The following is a 23280-nucleotide window of genomic DNA, read 5'->3' as shown; positions in this document are numbered from 1 at the left end:
AAGTAGAACCAGTGATAGGTGGAGATAAACAAAAGATGTCACAGACAAAAGGACAAAGGAGGTGTTGAAGGTGGTGATATTATCTAAGGAATGTGCTAATTAAGGGTAGAAAGCAGGACGAGCAAGGTACAGATAGGACCAGTGGGGGTGGGGGGTGAAGGAATCGAAAAAGGCTAAAAGGTAGAGATAAAACAATGGATGGAAATACATTTAAAAATGGAAATAAGTGGGAAAAGAAAAATCTATATAAATTATTGGAGAAAAAAAGGGGGGGGGGGGGAAAATCGGAAATGTGGTGGGAATGGAGGAGAGAGATCATGATCTAAAATTGTTGAACTCAATATTCAGTCCGGAAGGCTTTAAAGTGCCTAGTCGGAAGATGAGGTGTTGTTGTTCACTGGAACATTGCAGCAGGCCAAGGATGGACATGTGGGCATGAGAGCAGGGTGGAGTGTTCAAATGGCAAGCGACAGGGAGGTCTGGGTAGTGCTTGATGACAGACCGAAGGTATTCTGCAAAGTGGTCTTCCAGTCTGCGTTTGGTCTCTCCAATGTAGAGGAAACTGCATTGGGAGCAACGAATACAGTAGACTAAATTGAGTGAAGTGCAAGTGAAATGCTGCTTCACTTGCAAGGAATGTTTGGGCCCTTGGACGGTGAGGAGAGGGGAAGTGAAGGGGAAGGTTTTGCACCTTCTGCGGTTGCACGGGAAGGTGCCGTGGGAGGGGGTTGAGGTGTAGGGGGTGAGGGAGGAGTGAACCAGGGTGTCCCGGAGGTAACGATCCCTGCGGAATGCTGCCAGGGGGGTGAAGGGAAGATGTGTTTAGTGGTGGCTTCATGCTGGAGTTGGCAGAAATGGCGGAGGATGATCCTTTGAATGTGGAGGCTGGTGGGGTGATAAGTGAGGACAAGGGGGACCCTATCATGTTTCTGGGAGGGAGAGGAAGATGTGAGGGCGGATGCTCGGGAGATGGGCCCTGGACATGGTTGAGGGCCCTGTCAACCATGTGGGTGGAAAACCTCAGTTAAGGAAGAAGGAAGACATGTCAGAGGAACTGTTTTTGAAAGTGGCATCATCAGAGCAGATGCGACAGAGACGAAGGAACTGAGAGAATGGGATGGAGTCCTTTAAGAAGTGGGGTGTGAGCAGCTGTAGTCGAGGTAGCTGTGGGAGTTGGTAGGCTTGTAATGCTTTTATCTTAGCTATCCATTCACTCCTGCTAGAGAGTGTGTATAAAAATATAAGTAGATATAGTCATAGGGACAGAGTAAAAAAAAAGTAAATACGCAACAGTAAATTTGTATAAAGCAATGGGTAGATGACAGTTGGTGTTTTTCATCCTTTAAGTCATCCTATTAAGGACAAGACATTCAAAGCATAGAGATTGTAGAGGCGAGACTGGCCATGACAATGCTAAGGATGGGAAACTATATTCATAAAGGTCAGACTTGAGATACTGAGGCAATTTACAGCAGCACAGAAGGCCAAGAGGAAATTTTATAAGGATTTTCAAATTAGAAAGTATTCTGGTACAGTGAATCAGGAGAGACTCTTTCCTCTGTTTGGGAAGTTAGCAACAAGGGATCATCAATTTAAAATTATCACCAAGAGGTGAGACATTAGAATTGCTTTACACAGAGGTCTGCCTGAGCTTTGTTACAGGAAATGCTTCAGGCAGAAGCCACTGCATCTTTTAAGAAAAAAGCTAAATAAACTGTTTGAAACAGAAAAATACAAGGCCATGAAGAGAGAGCAAGGGGAGCAGCAGGATTACTTTTGGATTGCTGCAGGAAGAACAGGCACATACACAATGGACAAATTTCCTCCTGTGCTAAAAAAAATAATTGAGATGATCCAACAAATTACTCACCAACCATCCCTACAAATCACTGGCAATGGAAGTCAGGCTACTTACTTGCAAAGGAACAGAAGCTATCACTTATTCCCAAAATTCTGTCCTCCCCTTTTGCCAAAGTACAAACAATTCCTTCATTGGATAAAGGATTATAAATAGCTCTAACAGTCTTTTTTTTTTTGGCAATTGGCACTAAATTATAGCTAGCTAAACAAGCTGTGAAGTGTCATTTTTAGGTAACTCCTTTTGGGCATGGTCAGAGTTACCAGCTCATTATTTTAGCTCTGTCCTTGCCATACAGCCACCAAGTCTATGCCGGGGCAACCAAAGCAAAAAATAGTAATTACACAATCCAGGGCTATTGCACATCACCGTCAGAATCAGATGGAAAGGAGCCTAGGAACACACTGCCAACCTATTATTTTCCTTGGAAAAAAGTGCCTAGCAATCCGACGGAGCTCAGAAATAGGAAGGGGGGGGGGGGGGGGGGAAGATGCAGATACTAGCCACCACAAGTTCAAATAAAGTTTTAATTATAAGTGCTAGAGCATGGGGAAAATCAGGGCAAGTATTGAATGCAAATCCATCTGAAAACTTCCTCGTGGTCAGAAAAGCAGAGAGAGCGAGAGAGAGAGACACACTTCCAGCATGTTAACGCACAACTATGATAACAAAGTGAGTGCTGACGAATGCAGAAACAGATGGAGAAAGGCTTTTTGAGAGCACAGCGAGTTGAACTGGATGGGAATGGTGGAGTAATTATTGGGGGCTTGGGGCCTCTGGAGTTCCAATAATCCAGGACCTAACTTTACTGTAACATTCTATGATTAGTAGTAAGATAAAGGAGCTTTTTTCTTAAGATACAAGTAGTTTGATCAAACCAGTTCACAACTTGGCTCGACTCCCTACTCCTCTGATATTTTCTCCTCCTCTGAGCATCTCACCTTGTTCAACACCTCTTACTTCATTTGCAAAATTATCATTCTGTCACCCTCCCAAGAATGATAAAAATGTTATCACTGAGGTAACTTTCCTCAATCAGCCTCTGCACTGAATGACTTCACATCCTCAGTAATTCAATCTCCATCTCATCATGTTCTTTTCCTCAATGAGTTCACTGCCCCCTTATCCTCCCCAAATCTCTCCAATGTAAATGGATCTCCCTCCAGGTGACGTTGCTTTATCTCTTAAATCTGTTGTAATCACTCCCTCCTCAAAAATCCAACCCCTGACCCCAGCATCCTTACAAACTACCATCTCACCTCCAACCTCCCATTCTCCTCCAAAGTCCTTGTTGTCCCCTCCTAAATCCATGCCCAATTTTCCTAGAAATCTATGTACAAGTCCCTCCAATCAGGTTTCCACCACTGCCACAGTGCCACCACTGCCATGGTAGTAGCTCTTAACAAAGTCACAAGTGACATCCTATGCGACTGTGACAAAGGTAAACTTTCCCTCTTCGCTCTTCTCAACTTGTCTGCAACCTTTGACATGTCGGCCACATCACCCTCCAACGCCTCTCCACTGTCATCCAGCTGGATGGGACTCACCTAGTTCCATTCTTATACAGCTAATGGTAGCCAGAGAATCACTTGCAATGGCTCCTGTTCCTGCACTGTTACCTCTGGTGCTCCCCGAGGGTCTATCCTTAGTGAAGACACCCGAAGGCACAGCGTTAGTTTTCACACGTACGCTGATGACACCTAGCTCGACCTCACCAGCACCTCTCTCAACTCCTCCACTGGTAAATTTTCAGGCTGCTTACCTGACATCAAGTACTGGATAAGTAGAAACCTCCCCCATTTAAATACTGGGACAAATGAAGTCATTGTTTTCAGTTCCCATTCCAAGCTCGGTTTCCTAGCTAGCAATTGCATCCCTCTCCCTGGCAGTGAGATTAAGCCAACCTGTTCACAACCATGGTGTCACATTTGACCCCAAGATGAGCCTCTGATATCATATTCGTGCCATCACAAAGAATGCCTATTTTTAACTGCATAACATTGCTCGACTTTGCCCGTCTCAGCTCATCTGCTGCTGAAACCCTCAAGTCATGATTTTGTTACCTCGAGACTTCACTATTTTAACACACTCCTGGCTAGGATCCTACATTCGACCCTCTGTAATCTTGAGGTCATCGAAAGCTCTGTTGCCCATGTCTTAACTCACACCAAGTCCCACTCCCCTATCACCCGCCGTGCTCACTGACCTACATTAGCTCCCAGGCAAGCAACATATTGATTTTAAGATTCTCATTCTTGTTGTCAAATCAATCCTTCCTCTTCCAGCCCCACAACCCTCAGGTATCTCCATTCCTCTAATTGTAGCCTTTTGCACATACGATTTTAATTGCCCCAACATTGCTAAGTTGCTTAGGCCCCAAGCTCTGGAATTCCTTCCCTCCTCCTCTCTATTTCACTTTCATGCTTTTAGACACTGCCTGAAGTATACCTCTTTGACCAAGCTTTCGGTCATCTGATCTAATATCTCCTATGTGGCTCAGTCTCATACTTTATAATGCTCCGGTGAAGTAACTTGCAACATTTTATTCATTAAAAGTTGTTACATAAACGGTTGTTGTTTGTTACTACAATGCTTTTTATTTCAACCTCCCTGTGCATAAGCTAAAAGCTTTGCTGGCTGAGGGAAAATGGAGTTTCCTTAAATCTGTCAGTTCATAGAGCATAAACATTTGTCCACTCTTCCACCGTCATACTACTTCTCCCCACTTAATAGGAAGATTAAATTAGCAGTTAAAAAAATTGCACACCTGTCTGCTGGAGTTCCAGCAATGCTTTAATGGTAGAGGTCGCTGACTGGGGTTCCCCAGAAACATCTTGGTAGATAATTGTGGGACTGGTGTCCATGGCAACTTCATGTTCTGTCCAATCCTGGCTCCTTGATGAAATGACATGAACCACTTGCTGAGAGTCTGCAATTAAAAGCACAATTTTATCAAAACTGCAGGACATCACAACTTTAACTTTCACTTTGCCAAACAAGAAGTCAACATGGTTAGGACATCACATTGCAGCTGTAACACAAAGTCAAGTTCTCCTGATGGCTCAGTTGATAACAACAGTGTGCAGTTGTGCTGTACAGACCAGGTTGAATTCCCAGCTTGTGCAAAGTTTATTGATCTCAGCTGGGTTAGCAGTGAGGAGACAACAATCCACCTCAGCACTCCTTGGCTGGAGTAAGCAAGCCTACTCAGATTCCTACTCATAATCTCCATTCAGGGATAATGGTTTTAATGACCAAATATCCCACTAACACAACATTTTGGCTTAGCAAAAGGTTGTTGGTAATCAATTCCCTTTGAATGAATCAATCTCTTCAAAGTGAAAAGGTGAGAAAATTAACACTTTGCTTAGGGAAAAAAGCGATCTGATGCATAGGCACAGGAATAGGCCATTCAGTTCTTTGAGCTTGTTCTACAATTCAATCAAGCAACCAATCAATCCATGGCTGGTCTGTACCTCAACTCTCCATTTACCCACCTTGAACTGCTTCCTAATTTCATTCCAAATGGCTTAGCTTAACTTTAAGGTTAAGCCCCCTTTTTCTGGATTTCCCACCAGAGGAAATGGCTTTTCAACATCTGCTCTTCTCAAATCTTAATACTTTAAATACCTCGATTGGATTTTTTTTTTTACATTCACTGGATCTGATATTGCTAGCCCCTGAGAAAGTGATGGTGAGCAGCCAATCTTCACCCCTCAACCTTCTAAACTGAGGCGGACTAGGAGGCAAGTTTATGAAGTCTATCCTTGTAATTTAATCCTTTAAACCATGCTATAATTCTGGTGAATCTATGCTTGCATTTGTTTCAAGGTCAATATATCCTTGTTTGTGTGCCCAAAACTGATTATAGCACCCCAGGTGGGGTCTAAACAAGACTCCATACAACTAAGCATCACTTCCTTCCCTTTGCATTCCAGTACCATTGAAATGAAGTCCAACAGTCTATGAGTCTTTTTGATTACTTAATGTACACTAACCAAGAATATTTTGCACGACAGTGCTCCTCTTATCACAATGTTCAACATCCCAATAAAAAAAAGCAATAATTCCGGGAACATGCAAGTATTTTGTAAGGACAATTATGACTGGGAGCACAATGCAACAGTTACCAATATTGTCTTAATTTCATTTCCTGATGAAATTTACAACTTCTCTTACACAAGATAATGCAACTAGATACAAGTAATCTGACTTTACCATACAAAACATTAATAGAGAATCGTTCACTTTTCAGGACAGCCTAAAACCTCAACAGTTATTAAATTAGTCACTGTCATAATGTAAGGAAACACAGAAGCAAACATGCACCCACAGAGGCTTACAAACAGCCATGAGAAAAGTAGCTAGATAAACCATTTCAGTTTTGTTGGTTGAGGGACAAATATTCATCAGTACACTGGAGAGAACACTCCTACATTTCTTTGAATAGTGTCATGGGATCTTTCACATCCACTTGAAAGGGCAGACAGTGTCTTGGTTTAAAAAAGTGCCTTGGTTTAATGTCTCACATATAAGATGACACCTCCCGCACTGCAGCACTTCACCACAATTAAGTGTCAACCTCGATTACAAATCTCATGAATGGAGCCAGAACGCACAAACCTTGACTCACAAGGGTGACGCTTAAGCAGCATTCCAATTAGAAAGTTGACATGACATAATTAAATTGCTTGCCTTCACTCCCTGCCAAACCTGCCGGCCACGAGTCCTCAAACAAGTTAAATTCTTCTACTTAGACTGTAATTAAAATCATAGCTTGGAACAACATTCAGGACTGCATGGAGGCAATGCACCTCTGCAGAATTCAGGGTCCATGTTGGCTACGACTTTTTCCCCCATAGTTAGATCAGCAACACTCACGTTGCAGGCCTAGAATTTCAAGTTCAGGTTTGAGAGCGAGAAACTTGAGTCCCACACTAGTGTTCTGGAGTTAAACAAAGGTAACTACATAGGCATGAGGGCTGATTTAACCCTAGTGGACTGGGCAGGAAAACTACAAGGTAGGACCGTTGATAAATAGTGGCACATATTTAAAGGAGATATTTAATTCCTCCCAAGTAAAATATATTCCAAAGAGGAAGAAAGATGGTAAGGTGGGGGGGGGGGGGGGAGGAGAAGCATCCATGGCTAAGCAAGGAAGTTAAAGATAACATAAAGGCAAAAACTAAGGCATATCAAATTGCAACGGTCAGTGACAGGCTGGAAGATTGGGAAACTTTTAAAGATCAACAAAGAGTTACTAAAAAAGAAATAAAAAGAGCAAAAAATAAATTATGAAAGAAAACTAGCGCAAAACGTAAAAACTGATAGCAAAAGCTTCTACAAGCATATAAAAGGAACGAGAGTAGCTAAAGTCAATGTTGGTCCCTTGGGTTGGTCCCTTGGAGGATGAGATTGGGGAGTCAATAGTAGGGAATGCAGAAATGGCAGAGATGCTTAATCAATATTTTGCCTCAGTTTTCACAGTGGAGGATACTAGTATCACCCCAATAGCAACAGATAGTGCAGAGGGTATAGAGAAGACCAATCACCATCACTAGAGAAAAAAGTATTGAACTAACTACTGGGATTAAAAGATGACAAGTCCCCAGGACCTGATGGCCTACATCTCAGGGTTTTAAACGAAGTGGCAGCAGAGACATTGGATGCATTAGCTATAATATTCCAAAATTCCCTGGATTCTGGAAAGGTTCCAGTGGATTGGAAAAATGCTAATTTATGCCCTTATTCGGGGGGGGGGGGGTGTGTGTGTGTGTGTGTGTGGAGAGTAGGAGGAGAAGGCAGACAGTAGGAAACTATATGCCAGTCAGTTTAACATCTGTCGTTGGGAAATTGTTGGAATCCATTATTAAGGAAGTAGTAATGGGGCATTTGGAAAGTCAAAATGCAATCCAGCTGAGTCAGCATGGTTTTATGATGAGTAAATCGTGTTTGACTAATTTGTTAGAGTTCTTCGAAAACGTGACAAGCAAAGTGGATAATGCAGATCCTGTAGATGTAGTATATCTAGACTTCCAGAAGGCCTTTGGTAAGGTGCCACACAAAAGATTAATACAAGATAAGATCACACGGAGTTAGGGGTAATATATTAACTTGAATAGAGGATTGGCTAACCAACAGAAAGCAGAGAGTTGGGATAAATGGGTCTTTTTCTGGATGGCAAGCTGGATGGTAACTAGTGGAGTGCCACAGGGTTTGGTCCTTGGGCCCCAACTATTTATAATCTATGTTAATGACTTGGACTCAGGGACAGAAGGTATTGTAGCTAAAGTTGCAGGTGACACCAAAATAGGTGCAATGAAGTAAGCTGCAATGAAGAAATAAGAAATTTACAAATGAATATGGACAGGTTAGGTGAATGGGCCAAAATTTGGCAGATGGGGTTTAACATGGATAAGTGAGAGGTTATCCATTTTGGTCAGAAGAATAAAAAGGCGACTTATTACTTAAATGGAGGGAAACTTCAGAATGCTTTAGTGCCGAGGGATCTGGGTGTCCTCCTGCATGAACCGCTGAAAGCTAGTGTGCAGGTACAGCAAGTAATAAGGAAGGCAAATGGAATTTTGGCGTTTATTGCTGAAGGAATAGAGTATAAAAATAGGGAAGTGTTGCTGCAACTGTACAAGGCATTGGTGAGACTACACCTGGAGTACTGTGCACAGTTTTGGTCCCCTTACTTGAGGAAGGATTGGAGGTGGTTCAGAGGAGGTTCACTAGATTGATTCCAGAGATGCAGGGCTTGTCTTATGAGGAGAGATTGAGCAGTTTAGGCCTATACTGGCTAGAGTTTAGAAGGATGGGAGGAGGTCTAATTGAGGTATATAAGATGTTAAAGCAGATAGACAAAGTAGACATGGAGCGGATGTTTCCCCTTGTGGGGCATTCTAGTTTTAGGCTAAGGGGTGGTAGATTTAAATTAGGGATGAGGAGGAATTACTTTTCTCAAAGGGTCGTGAATCTGTGGAATTCACCACCTCAGAGTGCAGTGGATGCCTGGACGCTGAATAAATTTAAGGAGGAGATAGACAGATTTTTAAATTAGTAACAGGTTGAAAGGTTATGGGGAGAGGGTGAGAAATTGGAGTTGAGGCCAAAATGAGATCAGCCATTATCGTAATGAATGGTGGGGCAGGCTCGAGGGGCTGAGTTGCCTACTCCTAGTTCTTATGTTCTAACGAATAAAAAACTGCTACTGGAAGACTTCTATTACAATGGAAATGTATCCAATCGTGTGTCAATGTCTTCTGGGGAGTAGTGGAGATAGCTTGTAGGGGGTGGGGGATGGGGGAGTGGGGGGCGGGTACAGATGGAAAGAGTGGTAGGAGAAGGAAATGTTCCAACCCTGGTGAATTTTTTTCCCTTTAAAAATTGGGTATTTTCCATCAAAACCCCTTGATGTCATTTAGAGCATTGATTTGTCATCACCTTTGAAGAATATCTTTCAGGGAGCAGAAACTTGCCCCAAATTGAGCGGAAAGTAAGCATTAGTACTTTTGAAATGTTGCAATTCAATCTGCACACTTATGCACCTGGACAAGATGTTCATTAGGATGATAAAAATGCTTCAGCATTCAGTGGAAAGTCGGTAACTCTGCACCTCAGCTCTTCTATTCCAACTGGAATTACTGTCATATAAATTCAAGTGACAAAAGAACTAGCAACTTAAACTGAAGTAGTGTCCAATAGACCCTGACAGCTTTGTAAAACTCAGCTCAACAATCACACTGGGATACTACTCCACAGGTGCTGTTGTAGACAGCCTGCCTCAAGGATCTCACTTTGCTGCATCTCAGATCTAGACCTGACACTGGAGTTTAACCTGCTACTTTTCTGTTACTTCAAAGAATGAAACCACCTTGCAGGAATGAATAGGTGGTAGTATAACTGGCATTTACAGCACTTGTAGTTGAATTAGAAGTTAGATTTTGCACATCCATTTAACTACTGGGAAGTTCAACCAAAGACAGAATTGTTTTTGTTCAATGAAACTGAATATACTATTCAACAAAGTGTTATGCCATTAAGGTTCAAAACCTTCAACAAGATCAAATCTGGATGGAAAAGTACTTACAACAGAAAAAAAAATCTTAAAGAGCAAAGAATAGGCAGGTGGGACCTATGGGATCCAGAGAGCCAGCAAAGAGCATGTCCGCCTTCACTAAAACCATCCTTCCATTTAAAGATAATATACAGAGATTATATGCATCTGGCACAAAATTAATTTAAACTAAATGTCAACAAGTTACTTACAACTCACGTGCACCACTTATGACTGATCTGACGGAAATCACTCGAGGTGATTAAGGATAAAGCTCTGCTCCATCACTTTAACTTAACCATATTCTTTTCTTGAAAGGTGTATTAATTTATATTTTCACGACAACTCATCCTGCCAGAATAGTTTAACCTACATGTGTACATTGTGCATACAGTTTGTTGTTTTCAGCACAACCAGAATGTTGAACTACATCAGTTTAAACAGAACAATTCGACTGGAAGGTTAGTAAGGAATGAAAACAAGGCAATGTATGGGAATATTATGATAGTCTTATGATTTTAAAAAATGATTCCATATGAGCTGAAATGGACGACAACTTATAATCAAAAGGAAAAACTAAACAGAGGAAGCAGATACAAAATACATGTTGTGAAACACATCCCATGTAGACTTACAAGTGGTGGGCAGTTTTAAAAAGTAACAGGGAGGGCACAATATCTGGACTTACTCAAATAATTATTTCGTGTTTTCTGTATCTCGATGTACGATCTGCTTTTGCCTAGTGTGACAATTAAGACAAAACAACAAGCAGGGGTTAGGGAAGACCACAAAGCTTTGAATTTAAAAATGCCACCTCAACAAAGTAAATTTGAAATCTATAATGCACTCTGTCCTCCACTTTATTCAATGAATACAAGTCTAAGTTCCCTACTGATCAATACTGAAAACTGTCCTGCATCATTAACAAAGAGCTCATCACATATCAGACTACAATGTACTCTGATCCACCAGAGCATATGTTTAGCCTGGTCCCATACTAATCCCTCATTTAGCTACAAGAACACCCTTTTAAAATTTTAAACTAATGCTTTCCTTTCACATGACCCTGTAACTCACAGCATTCCCAGATGTGGTGGGAGGCAAACTTCTCCGATCCTGTTCTGCCATCAACCACAAGGTGGTGTGCAGGAGCAAAGAAAGAAGCACTTGCATATACTTAGCATCCTAGAGGCCTTCACTCAGTGGAATTACTTCAGGTGTGAGGTGGTCATAGATCGCAGCAAGCAAAAAGTCTTGGCTCCACTCAGCATCTTTCACAATGGCAAGGCAGAGATGGGGAAATAGTCATGTGTGCCATCAACAACCACTGAGATACAGCTTGATGGAACACCAATGCACCAAGATTTATATAATCATGATAGACGTTCATCCAAATGATTTCATACAAGAAAAAACATGGGAAATATTCGACCCTGTATAATATATATTTATGAAAAAAGTCAGCCTTCATCTCTCCTAGAAACACACAAAATATGCAGCTAACATTTGCAAATTAATATGAAAATGTTGGTAGAAAAGTAGATGCCAACTACAAAAATGCAGGACCCAATAATAAAAAGTATGAATTTACAATAGCAGAGATATCTGATTTCCAAACCAACATCTAGCATGGCGTAACAGAAAATTAAGTTTGGCCATTTCATAATCTGCATGTTGGTTTAAAATTAAAAAGTATGCATTTTCCCTATTGGTTGAAACATATTTTATTTGCAATCTGTAAATTTAGCACATTACTTATGGAATTAGGTTTATTGTTCACACACATACACTGGTACATTCAAAGACAGACATGGAAATTTCCTATCTAGACAAGTGAAAACCAAAAGTTGCTATCCAATGTCAAAAGGAACATAGAATTCTGGAAATACACAGGTCAGGCAGCATCTATGGATAGAGAAAGGGTTACTATTTCAGGTGTGTATTCTAACAAAAGGTCTGTTTCTCTCTGCACAGATACTGCCAGCCCGGTTGAGTACTTCCATCATCTTCTGTTTTATTTCAGATTTCTTGTATCCACTTTTATATCTGATAATAGGAATTCCAATTAATTGTGCCTTTGATTACAGACTACATGCACAAGCAGTTTTATAGTTAGGCTAAAATTTTAATAAACCACAGTCCAACAGCAGATAAGGTTCTAAAAAATGGCTCAAATCACATGGTAGAATCAGGAAACCGTACAGAAAATTTGTAGGGAAATGCTACACACTATTTCTTGATCAGAAAATAAGGTGTGGTCAGGGAGTGATCAGGAAATTGATAAGGAGGGGAGGATGAAGCAGCCTCTTCCAAATCAGAAAGTGTGTTGAAGTTACTGAGTAACAAGTTCACCTAATAATAACTGGCTGTGGCTTACAGTGACTGAATAGCCAAATTACCTTTGTAAATCCATTATTTCTATTGGTGTTTTTGTGATTCCATCCCCCACCCCCACACAACTCATTCCATGAAAAGGGTAAAGGGAGGATAGCAGCAATTTGCTTATATATGACTTAATTCAAATATACACTAAACAAGATAGCATTTTAAGTTATTAAAATACAACTGGTACCAATAGGAATACATTTTTCCCTTTGTTTTCCCTTCCAGTAACTAGAGACTTATGCATGGCCTATGTTGCTGCTTTGGGATTCGTACCCATCAAAGTAAAACACAAGGCAGTTAGGGGACGAATAGTGAAATGGAGACACACAGGCATAATTACTGTAACGGTATCCTTTTTATTATTATCCCTTTCGACTATTAAATCTGTTGTTCACACTTTAGTTCCACATCTTCTGAAGTCTGATCTCCCTTCCTTACACATCCTGTTATATGCTTGCACAAGGCTCAGAAGATATATTCAATCCCCACTTCCCCAATAAAGAAATCCATAAAAGATAAAGCATCTTGTGAATTTGTACCATGCGAGATTTGTACGGCGTCACTAGAGGAACCGCTCCCACTGCTGCCCTCAGCGAAGGATTGTGCCTCTTCTTTCAGACTGCCTTCTTGTCCAGACAAGCTACTTCCCTCCGTGACCCTTGAAACCTGCTGAAGAGTTTCACTCACCAGCTGGCGGGTCTGCTCACTCACCATCGTGGCCTGGAAAGCTACAGGCTTTGGTTTAATTAAAACCTGCAATGTAGATGAAAAGTATCCTTTATTACTATAGATGCTACAGGCTTCTAAAACCTAGCAAATAACAGGAAGACCTGGAAGGTGAAGGAAGATTTTAAACAGAGCATGCCCTGACAGCCCCACCTCAGTTTCCTCTAAAATATTTTACTTCAATTTTCAAACTGGTTCTCAGTACTCAGTATACATCAGAATACATTTTATCCACTTATTCAAAACAGCAAAACAAAAGGCATCTTTTACAATGCCCATCCAATATCCCAAATCATTTGAGATAAAAACAAAAAAACTGCGGATGCTGAAAATCCAAAACAAAAACAAAAACAGAATTCCCTGGAAAAATTCAGCAGGTCTGGCAGCATCGGCGGAGAAGAAAAGAGTTGACGTTTCGAGTCCTCATGACCCTTCGACAGAACTAGTTCTGTCGAAGGGTCATGAGGACTCGAAACGTCAACTCTTTTCTTCTCCGCCGATGCTGCCAGACCTGCTGAGTTTTTCCAGGGAATTCTGTTTTTGTTTTTGTTTTTATCCCAAATCATTTACCAGATGTGTTCCAAGGTCATAAAGTACCATCTCCAAAATTATTTGCTTTGTCAAATATAGGCAGTTCCAAAACGTGGGCAAACTCTCTTCCTCCATTCTCTTTTCTACCAGTCTCAGACATAGCTGGCTAAGACAGCAGCTTTCTCCCTGCTGATAGGGTGCCTGCCACCAAGCATTTGTTATCCTGACCCAGCTGCATAACCACAATTGGGGCATGGCTGTCCACTGTTGTTTGAGTATCTGTTCTCACAACTCTCCCACAATGGCTGATCCAAGGAGGTAGTTCAGCAACATCCGAGTCTCGATTTTCCCCATACATGAATAAACATCCAGATTCCTCTCCTTGTTTTACCAACAACATGCCCAGGTTTGGGAACTCGCTGATGGAAACTCATCACTAATGCTAAGCAAACTAAGCGCAGGGCATAGATGATGCCGCATGAAAAAAATAAAGACCTCCTTCCTGCTTTCACCAGGAACATTTACACATGCAGACCCATATTTGGGCTGGGGGTGGCGGGGGGCGTGGAGGAAGAAGCAGGGAGTAAGAGAGAAGAGGAGGCGACTCCAGTTTTAGCTCAAAGCTTAATAAAGGAAATCCATCCTGCACATTAAAAACTTGGCCACCTTCTGACATGTAAAAATCAACTTCTGTAGTCAAAGCTTCCCAGTGAAGGGTGGTAGTAAAATGGAGAACAGGTGTGACAACAGATGTAGTTAAATACTACAGTTTAACAAAAAAAATTCTTACGCACACACATGTCAATACTCTTAGGGGTGAAAAGTAAATGTGAGAGTGAAAAGAATGGTGGGAGGGTACAAGTTAGATAGGATCTGAGAAAGACCAGGTTAAGAGAGCAAGTTAAAACATTTCAGGTGTCACCCTTCATCATTTTCTGCTTTTTATTTCTGCAGCTTTAGAACCCACTCACCTGCGTTTTCCCTTGCTGTCCGTAGAGAATTTTGGTGGGGATGATTTTTGTGGTGGGTTGTACTGATGAACCTACCCCTTTTGGCTGAGCCACAATCATTTTAGTGATTGGCCTTGTTGCAGTGATAATTGCTGGTTTTGTCCCTGCAGGTACTGCCTGAATGGTCTTTTCACCCTGGCAGGCAGATTGAAAAAGGTGGAGGAAAAATAGACAAGTAAATGCTTTGGAAGGCTAAAGTACAATTTTTCAACCCAAATTCAACATACATACAGGTAAAAAAAGGCCTAAAACTTGGAGTCTAATAATTATTTTGATAAATGTTATAGAACAGGCTCAACTATACGCTTAAAGCTTGCAGAAGTGTCTCAGTACTATAATTACTTATTAAAACACATTTCAATTCTGCCTTAGTCAAATACCACAATACAATTTTATGACTTGGTGTCACAGTTGGTCCCGAAATAAGCTTCCAACCACATCCTCAACATCATCAAGACCTCCATAACATCACAGAACTCCAACCCTGCCTCAACTCATCTGCTGTTGAAACACTCATTTATGCTTGTTATCTATAAGCTTGACTAATCTAACACACACTGTCTCCTATGTTCTGCCCTTTGTAAAGTAGGCTTCATCCAAACCTCTGTACAAGTAAGGACCCGGGCAGCAGAGTCCCATTCACCCTTCACCCCTCTGCTCACTGATAGACATTGCCTCCCAGTTAAGTAATGCCTTGCTTTCAGGTCTCTCCATAGCTTCCCCCTCCCTATTCTGTAACCTTTATGCTTCTCTAATTCTGGTGGACTACCTTCAGTTGCCTGGGCCCTAAGCTCTGGAATTCCATTCCTAAACCTCACCACTTCTCTGCCTCACTTACTTCCTTTAAGAAGTTTCTTAAAACATACCTCTTTGGCTAAGCTTTTGGCCACATGCCTAATAGCATCCTTATATGGCTCAGTGCTATAGTTTGTTTAATAATGTCCCTATGAAGCACTTTGGAATGTTTTATTACATCAAAGACACTACATAAATACAAGTTTCTGTGTTGACTGTATCATTGTTCTAGAAATGAGATATGGCCTGTATAGAGATAAAAACAAAAAACTGCGGATGCTGGAAATCCAAAACAAAAACAGAATTACCTGGAAAAACTCAGCAGGTCTGGCAGCATTGGCGGAGAAGAAAAGACTTGACGTTGAGTCCTCGTGACCCTTCCTTCACTGCTTGCTTGACCCTACAACCACACCACCCCCCCCCCCAACTTCTCCCCCCCACCTTAAACCAGCTTATATTTCACCCCTCTCCTTATATTCGCTCAGTTCTGTTGAAGGGTCATGAGGACGCGAAATGTCAACTCTTTGCTTCTCTGCCGATGCTGCCAGACCTGCTGAGTTTTTCCAGGTAATTCTGTTTTTGTTATGGCCTATATACGATGGTCAGTTTCCAAGCAAATTTATGTATTTTTCATTCTGAACTCCAAGTTATTTTTTCCTCTCTCAACTGGATCAGCTCCCATCCCTCTTTCACCCTAAACCATCCAGACAAGCAAACCTGACCTATACCTTTGAAAGCAGCCACTAGGAGCAACCACGACACTGTTTAGAATGACTCACTACTCCCTCCCCATTTATTTTTTTCTCACTCCCTCTTTTGCTCAGGGTTAAGGTTGGCAGTCAGTAATGCTGGGGAATTAACAGCGCACATCCATATCCAACCATCTTCTGCCACAGCTAAATGCATGTTCCATTGTTGCTTGTTTCTTAATTTTGTGATACCTGAAACTTTTCAGCGACCTTTGCCTGGGAAATAAACAGTAGGTGAATGGAATTACTATTGGGTGGGAGCTTGATATTAAATGTCTGAAGGTTAACTGTGAACTTACCCCAGCATTCAACAACGTTGTGACTACGTTTTTACCCGGGATGCCCTGGATGGTTGTTCCCTTCCCTGCAGTCTTCTGTACAACAATGACATTTGGTTTCGACGTCATAGACGTCATTGGGATAGTAGTTATTTTTGTTGTTGTTCCTAGAAGAAATATATTAAAAAGGATTATATACTATTGCTATTAGACCGGCTGGAGTATGAGCCCTAAATCAATAGTACTGCAGGCATTCATGCCCAAGATTCGCTCCCTGAGACAGGCAAGTAGGGCAAGTAAGAGATTTAAAATAAAAGTAGTTATAAAACAAGGTACACTGACACATATACCAACTGATGATTATTATTCCCACACCTTAAGGCCAAGAAGAATAAGAAAAATGCTAAAAGAAAATAGGGGGAAAAGCAAGACAGAAAATCATTAACTTGGCCAAAAAAAAAATGAAAGGAGCTTTAAAATTTGTTGTATAAACATTTTCTCCCATTTACATCTTTGCAGAAAAATATCTACACCTTGAGTCAAAATCAATTAGTAGATTAATTCTTTTAATTTTGGAGGGGGGGGGGGGGTTGCCCTTCTGGATATTTATAGTCAAATTTATAGGGGAGTGATAGACTCTGTATACAGAATACGGTCTGTTTCTGTGCTGTAAATACTTTGTAATTCTAAGAACCTGACCATGACTTGAACACTGATTAATGGACCACATGCTTAGCTCAACTTCTAGACTAATCAATGCCGACTGACAGGAAAAGGTCAATTTCCCACCCTGATTAATTTAATCACAAACAATTTCCTATTAATCCCATCTTCCCCTGTACTCTTTTACAAGTTCAGTGGTGTCTTGTACTATGAACTGTGTTCCATCGCAAAGGTTACCTACTTTTTGTTTAAAAAAAGGCAAATTACTGACGCACAGAGGAAAAAGGTAATTTGCTAGGAAGAGATATTTCAGCAACTCTGTTCCTAAGCCTTCCCTCAGCTAAATTTCACTTCCTTCCCTCTGTCCTCATGTTCCTGCAGATCACGAAGGCAAAGACTGGCATAAGTATACAAACGAGACATCAGCCTGACATCAATCTTAAATCAACAGCAGTAGAAAGATCATCCAAAAACTGTGCCAAGAGTAATAAGATGTACTGAAGCATTAATTACATAATTGTATTTGCTTAGTTTAAGTCAACAATTTTACCGAATGAACCAACAGTTCCTGCATAAATCAATTTAATTACTCTTAGAACAATTTATCTACAGAGGCAGGAAAATAGTTAGGCTCCAGAAAAAGCAATTCCTTTAGGATTTAAATGTTGGGCTTAAAATGCTCCAATACCACAGAGCTGCAGGATGTATCAAATGTATATAGATGGATCAAAACTGCATAATTCTAAACGCTAGCCAAGTGATATTGCCATACGTACCTGTCTTTGGGAAATTTTCATTGTTAACAGTTGTACAAGTGAACACTAACCTGACATGATACTGCTGCTGATAATCTTTCCTCCAAGGGATGTGGCTAGTGACTTTGGTACTACAGTGATGATGCTCCCACTTGTAGTTTTCATGTAGGTAGTAGATCCTGTAGATGCTGCCATACGGGCACTGATGGTAGGATTCAATGTAGGACGTGTGTAGGTAGTTTGGGTACCTGTTACGTGCAAAGAGGCATTTATTTTAAATAACATACTTCATGGGCTCCACTACAATTTAAATTGCAATTAATTTTGACAAAAACAGAAAACATCGATCCCTCTAGAATTGCAAGAACAGAACCACTAATAAGATGACCTCTTTACATGTTTTTTAATGTTCTGTTATGCAAAGGCTTACCTGTTGGTGTGGTAACCAACTTGGTTGTCATGATGGCACCGTTGCTGCTAACCACCATGATGGGCGAAGTGCTAGTACTAGGCATCGTAACTGGTTTTGGTAGGATTTTACTTGGCTGCATCTGCTGGGTTATAATCTTGACACCTGTCAAAAACGTAAACTACAATTGAGGTCATCAGTGACATGGTTTAACATAAACACCATTTCCTATCCCTAAGAAAATTACAGATTCAACAATGATGGCTAAACTGTAATGCAGTAAAAAGTATGGAGCAGAGGTGCAACTGATCTCTGTTGAAAAGGATTGTGCCATGAAGAACAAAGTACATTTTAAACCTAATCTGACAGAGTACAGCTGGAAGGCAGAGATTGCCATCCCCCAACCTGTGGCATCTGGACTGTTAACCAATAGGAAAGGTAGTAGGATGTGGCAAACGCACAGGACAAATGGCCAAAACATTTGCAGCAACAGGGGGTGCTTTGCCTACAATTCCAGTTAGTTTTCTCCCCATCCACTGTGCTTTAAATTTAACAAGCAATTTGTCTTAAAGTACTGGTGTTCTGCTACTCTCAGGAAATTTATAATTAAAGCAAGTTTCCAGCTGATTACTGACTTGCAGATGACTTGGCTCAGTTGGTGGCATCATTTAAAATTAGAGTTTGAATGCGGAGCACATACAACCATATAAGAAGCAGTTAACAGTAAACATCTGGAAATTTCCTTCACTCTGAGGCTATAAAACATACTTGACAAAAATTCAAGCAAGTAGCAAGACAGAAAAAGTTATGTAGTTGGGATAAAATTATAGGACTTGTTTTGATATGTTGATGATAATCTCTTCTATAAAATAGCACAGATGTATATTTGTTGTGTTTTCCTTCGATGACAGCGTATATTCATTACCAAATCATCACAATTGGAACAGAAATCAGCATTGGAAGTAGGATTCCAACAGGTGTGGTGTAAAGATCCTCTTATACAATGTATAAAATCCAAGGTTGGAAAACTCTTTCGCAGGAGGGAATATGAGAGCGATAGAGGAGCTGAAGCAGGTGGGGTGGAGGCTTGTGTAAACCACCATCCCCTCTTTTCACTGTGTGCAGACCCGTCACCTCTTATGGCCCACCTGCAGGCCTCACTTGCCCCCACCTCCTCCATTTGTGGGCATCACACCACCACTGCCTCTCTGTTGAAGGTTATACACCTCCACTACCTCCACTTGTTCCCCGCTCATGAACCATACTAATATCCCTCAGGCAGGGACATTAGGAACCTTGCAGTATCACTGGCAGGAGGTTGTCCATTATAAATGTGCACATAGGAATTTGTAATGGAAATATTTTTTAAAAAGGATGCAATGAAAGGCTTTACAACGGAGAGGGAAATTATATCTAGATTCCACCATGCTCCAACCCTTGACAAAACGAACTTGAAGTGCAGTCAGTGTCGTAATGCAAATTTCAGCAGCTAATTTGCACGCAGCAAAAACCCACAAACAACAAGATGAATGGTAAATAATCTGTTTTAGTAATGTTGATTAAAGGATAAATATTGATCAGGACACCAGGGTCAACTCTCTGAAATAGTGCCATGGAATTTTTTATATCCATTTGAGAATGTAGACCAGGCTTTGATTCAATATCTCATCCAACAGATGGCATCTCCAACAATGTAGCACTCCTTCAGTACTGCACTGGAGTGGAAGCCTAGACTATGTGCTCAAGTCTGTGGACTGGAGCTTGAACCCATGACCTACAAATTCAGAGGTAAGACTTCAACCCACTGACACCTGATCGCGGTGTAATTCTGTTTAAAATTCCAAGGTTGTTGTATCACTTTTTATTTGCTTATCAGTATCAGGATAGTACCCGTGATATTGAGGTCTTATTTGGTACAATCCACATCTGCTGTGCACACCTGAAATAACAACGCCCTCCGGCATCATCTTGGGACCAGGGGCCGCAGGACGAACAACGCTAAAAGGTGCCCTTAGTACTGAATAAATCAAGAAAGAAAGAAGTTGCTTTACTTGCAATTTTGTTCCTCCCTACCCATGTTTGTGATTCTGCCCTGAAGGTATAGACTTGTGCTGGACGGCCTGCTGTATCTCAACCCAAATAGACTCACCACCACCTTCTCAAGGGCAATTAGGAATGGGCATTAAATGATGGCCTTGCCAGTGATGCATATATCCCACAAAAGAATATGGCAAGAGTAGTTGTACAGGGCATCACAATCGAATCTTATCCTGTCTTTGCCCAATGACCACATGCATACACTCTCCAAAAAGGAATAACTGGACAACAATCAGAAAATGTGATGTTTTTTCATCTCATACATTAATCAAAGGGTACTAATGCCAATGTGCTGCTCTGTCCAAGATGAGCTGACAATAGCTCATGACTGCAGCTAGGAGTTTCAGTGCATATGGTTTGGTACCACGCTGGGCTTTAACTACCAAGATCAGGGTGTCCAGGTTACAGCTCCTAGGTCACACACAGCTTGCAATCTCTGGCAATAAAAACTTCAAAGCACAGGCATCATAGGTCCTTTCATACTTGTATTGCTAATTCATAGTTCTAAAACTGAATTTCATGAGTCTGACAGTTTGCGATGGGCTGCTATTAGTGCTGCTGATTTATCGGTAGATAAACCTAAATCACAACACCAGGACATGTTAGCACCAGCAGCTTAGGCTGGCAGTACATTAATGGGATCAAGGAATTAAGCTTTATTTATGCCCCATGTAGCTCTGTAATATGCATCTAAATGAACCCCAAAGATCATTAAGCTTCAACATTCTTGCATCAGATCATTAACTGAGCTTCTTTCAGCTTTGTATTCGTAATTACAGGCTTTTTTATGCCGAAGCTGTAGGAAGATGTTACTCAAGTCTCTAAAGGGGTGTCACAGCCTCTGTTTTATAACATACTTCCTTTAGCAATTCTATACTTTAAAAAGATGCACCTATAAATTTTCCAAGTGTGGTCACTCTAGATTTCACATTCAAATGAGCTGCTGTTGTTGCCTATTTGGCTACAGATGAAGAATACATAAACAAGCAATGCAGTGAATTACCATGTTTACTCCAGAACACAGGACAGCATCATGGTTAGTTAATTAAAGAAGCTAAACTCAACCCTCTAATGCCTCCACATCATGCAGTCTGTCCATAACAGTTAAAACACAAACCAGGAGAAAATCAAATGATTAACAAAAAAATGACAAACTTGTCAACACTGAATTCCAGAGAGGACAAAACACGTTTTAAAGTTGATACATCATATAGTTAGGATATATATGTAAACACCCAGGTTAGAGAGAGTCATTTTTATAATGCACAGAAAAAAAAAAAACACACATTTCATCCGAGATGGATGCTACAAAATATATCATGCACTGAAGTAAGTATTTTTGTCACTGCTGGGTATCTCAAGTTTTCCTCATAAACATAATGTATATAAAATCTTTACTGCATTTTCAACTTACCCGATTCCTGTTTGATTTGAATGGTGGGTTTGACACCAGGTGATGTTTGAGACTGTTGGGACTGCTGCTGTGGAGATTGTGACATTTGCTGCTGCTGCTGCTGTTTGGGAAACTGCGTCAAGATCTGGGTTGGGGAGCCCATAAGTGCTTTGGGGGATTGAAGCCTGGCTGCGGTAACTTTAACTGCAGTACCAGATGCACCTTTCATAAAGACAAAATAATCAGTTTTTTTTTATATAAGTGCTTCGACTAAAGTTGTGTCTGGCATCTTGACTTAGGATTCCTTAAAATTACCAATAATATAATACTTGTAACACAAGTTCACTTCAGGCACTTGAACAATTGGTCTAGGTTGTAAGTACTGAGGGAATTCTACACTGTCAGTCTTTCAGGTGAGATGTTAAACCAAGGCTCCCTCTCAGATGAGTGCAAACTATCCCACGTCACTTTTTAAAAGGGGGACAGGGGAGTTCTCCCCACTGTCCTGGCCAATATTTATCCCTTAAAGAATATGACTAAGATAGATTATCTGCCCATTATCTCATCACTGTTTGTGGGACCTTGCTGTGTGCAAATTGGCTGCTGAGTTTCTCTACAGTGTAATAGTGGCTACACTTCAAAGGTATTTCATTGATTGTAAAGCGCTTTGGGGCATTCTGTGGTTGGAAAGGTGCTTTAAAGATTCAAGAATTTTTCTTCCGACCTTCAAGATACTACCCAGTAATAAATTAGAGCAAAAAGAAATTTGATGGACTGTCGCTGAAATCACTAAGTGTAATCAGCTCATGTCACACCAATTTGATTGTGGAAGCCTATTCTTATTCACTACGAACCAGGTCAGTGCTATTGTGAAAAACTGAATAGTACAGCATTGCCATCCTAAAAATAACAGGTTGCAGTGTTTAACACATTTTGATTGTTGAGATAAAGAAACAGCCTCCAGAGTTGGGGTTAAATTCACAACTTTCTAACTCAGAGGTGAGAGTGAACCACTCAGGCAAGGGTGAGACCTTGCAGGATCTCAATAAAAAGTTCAAGCTTCATTCTTGTAGATTATGACATTACTTCAATCTGAAAAGTAATTATAGTTCTTTTATGTAATCATCATACATATCAACATTCTGCATAAAAGTGGAGAGGATTTCTTGAAAGGATGCACAATGTTGAGGGCAGATTTCTTAAATCAGTTCATTCTTTCTATTACCTTGGGCTATTGTTGACATCACAACAGAAGATGTTGATGAAATCATAGATGTGGCAGCGGCAGTGATGGACGTAGATGAAGGAGAAGGTGTACTGCCAGCTGTAAAAGGCGGCTGTGTGGCAGTAATGACCACTGGCTGTCTCTGAGTGGCGGTGGTAATAACAGACGTTGGCACAAGCTTGGTGACAGCTGCGTAATTGTGAGACTTGGACAAAATATTGGGTACAAACGTTGAGCTTGGCGACGTAGTTACGATTATCACCTATTTTTGAACAAACACATTTACGTGGTTAATTGCAGCTGCTGTTGGAGTAATGTCTCTGAAATAAAATTTATTATTGGTCATG

At 40.9% G+C, this 23280-nt stretch overlaps 1 protein-coding gene across 12 annotated transcripts in view; it reads right to left on the bottom strand.

Moving 5' to 3' along the window:
* Positions 1 to 23280, bottom strand: part of emsy (EMSY transcriptional repressor, BRCA2 interacting) — a 92562-nt gene that overhangs the window by 22815 nt on the left and 46467 nt on the right. For 7 of the 12 annotated variants that reach the window (XM_041199011.1, XM_041199010.1, XM_041199020.1 and 4 more), the window contains 10 exons: positions 22934 to 23195; positions 21730 to 21930; positions 20158 to 20235; positions 18240 to 18383; positions 17881 to 18057; positions 16413 to 16558; positions 14531 to 14704; positions 12842 to 13055; positions 10606 to 10656; positions 4626 to 4787 (listed from right to left, as the gene is read on the bottom strand). In XM_041199011.1, coding sequence (XP_041054945.1) covers positions 4626 to 4787; positions 10606 to 10656; positions 12842 to 13055; positions 14531 to 14704; positions 16413 to 16558; positions 17881 to 18057; positions 18240 to 18383; positions 20158 to 20235; positions 21730 to 21930; positions 22934 to 23195 — 1609 coding nt within the window. The remainder of the gene's footprint in view (positions 1 to 4625; positions 4788 to 10605; positions 10657 to 12841; positions 13056 to 14530; positions 14705 to 16412; positions 16559 to 17880; positions 18058 to 18239; positions 18384 to 20157; positions 20236 to 21729; positions 21931 to 22933; positions 23196 to 23280) is intronic. The other 5 variants (XM_041199014.1, XM_041199019.1, XM_041199012.1 and 2 more) reach the window with 4 other exon arrangements.

The sequence above is a fragment of the Carcharodon carcharias genome, chromosome 11 (genome assembly GCF_017639515.1).
Source record: "Carcharodon carcharias isolate sCarCar2 chromosome 11, sCarCar2.pri, whole genome shotgun sequence".
NCBI lineage: Eukaryota > Metazoa > Chordata > Chondrichthyes > Lamniformes > Lamnidae > Carcharodon > Carcharodon carcharias.
The sequence above is the reverse complement of the archived record's forward strand: the minus strand, read 5'-3'. Positions and strand labels throughout refer to the sequence as shown.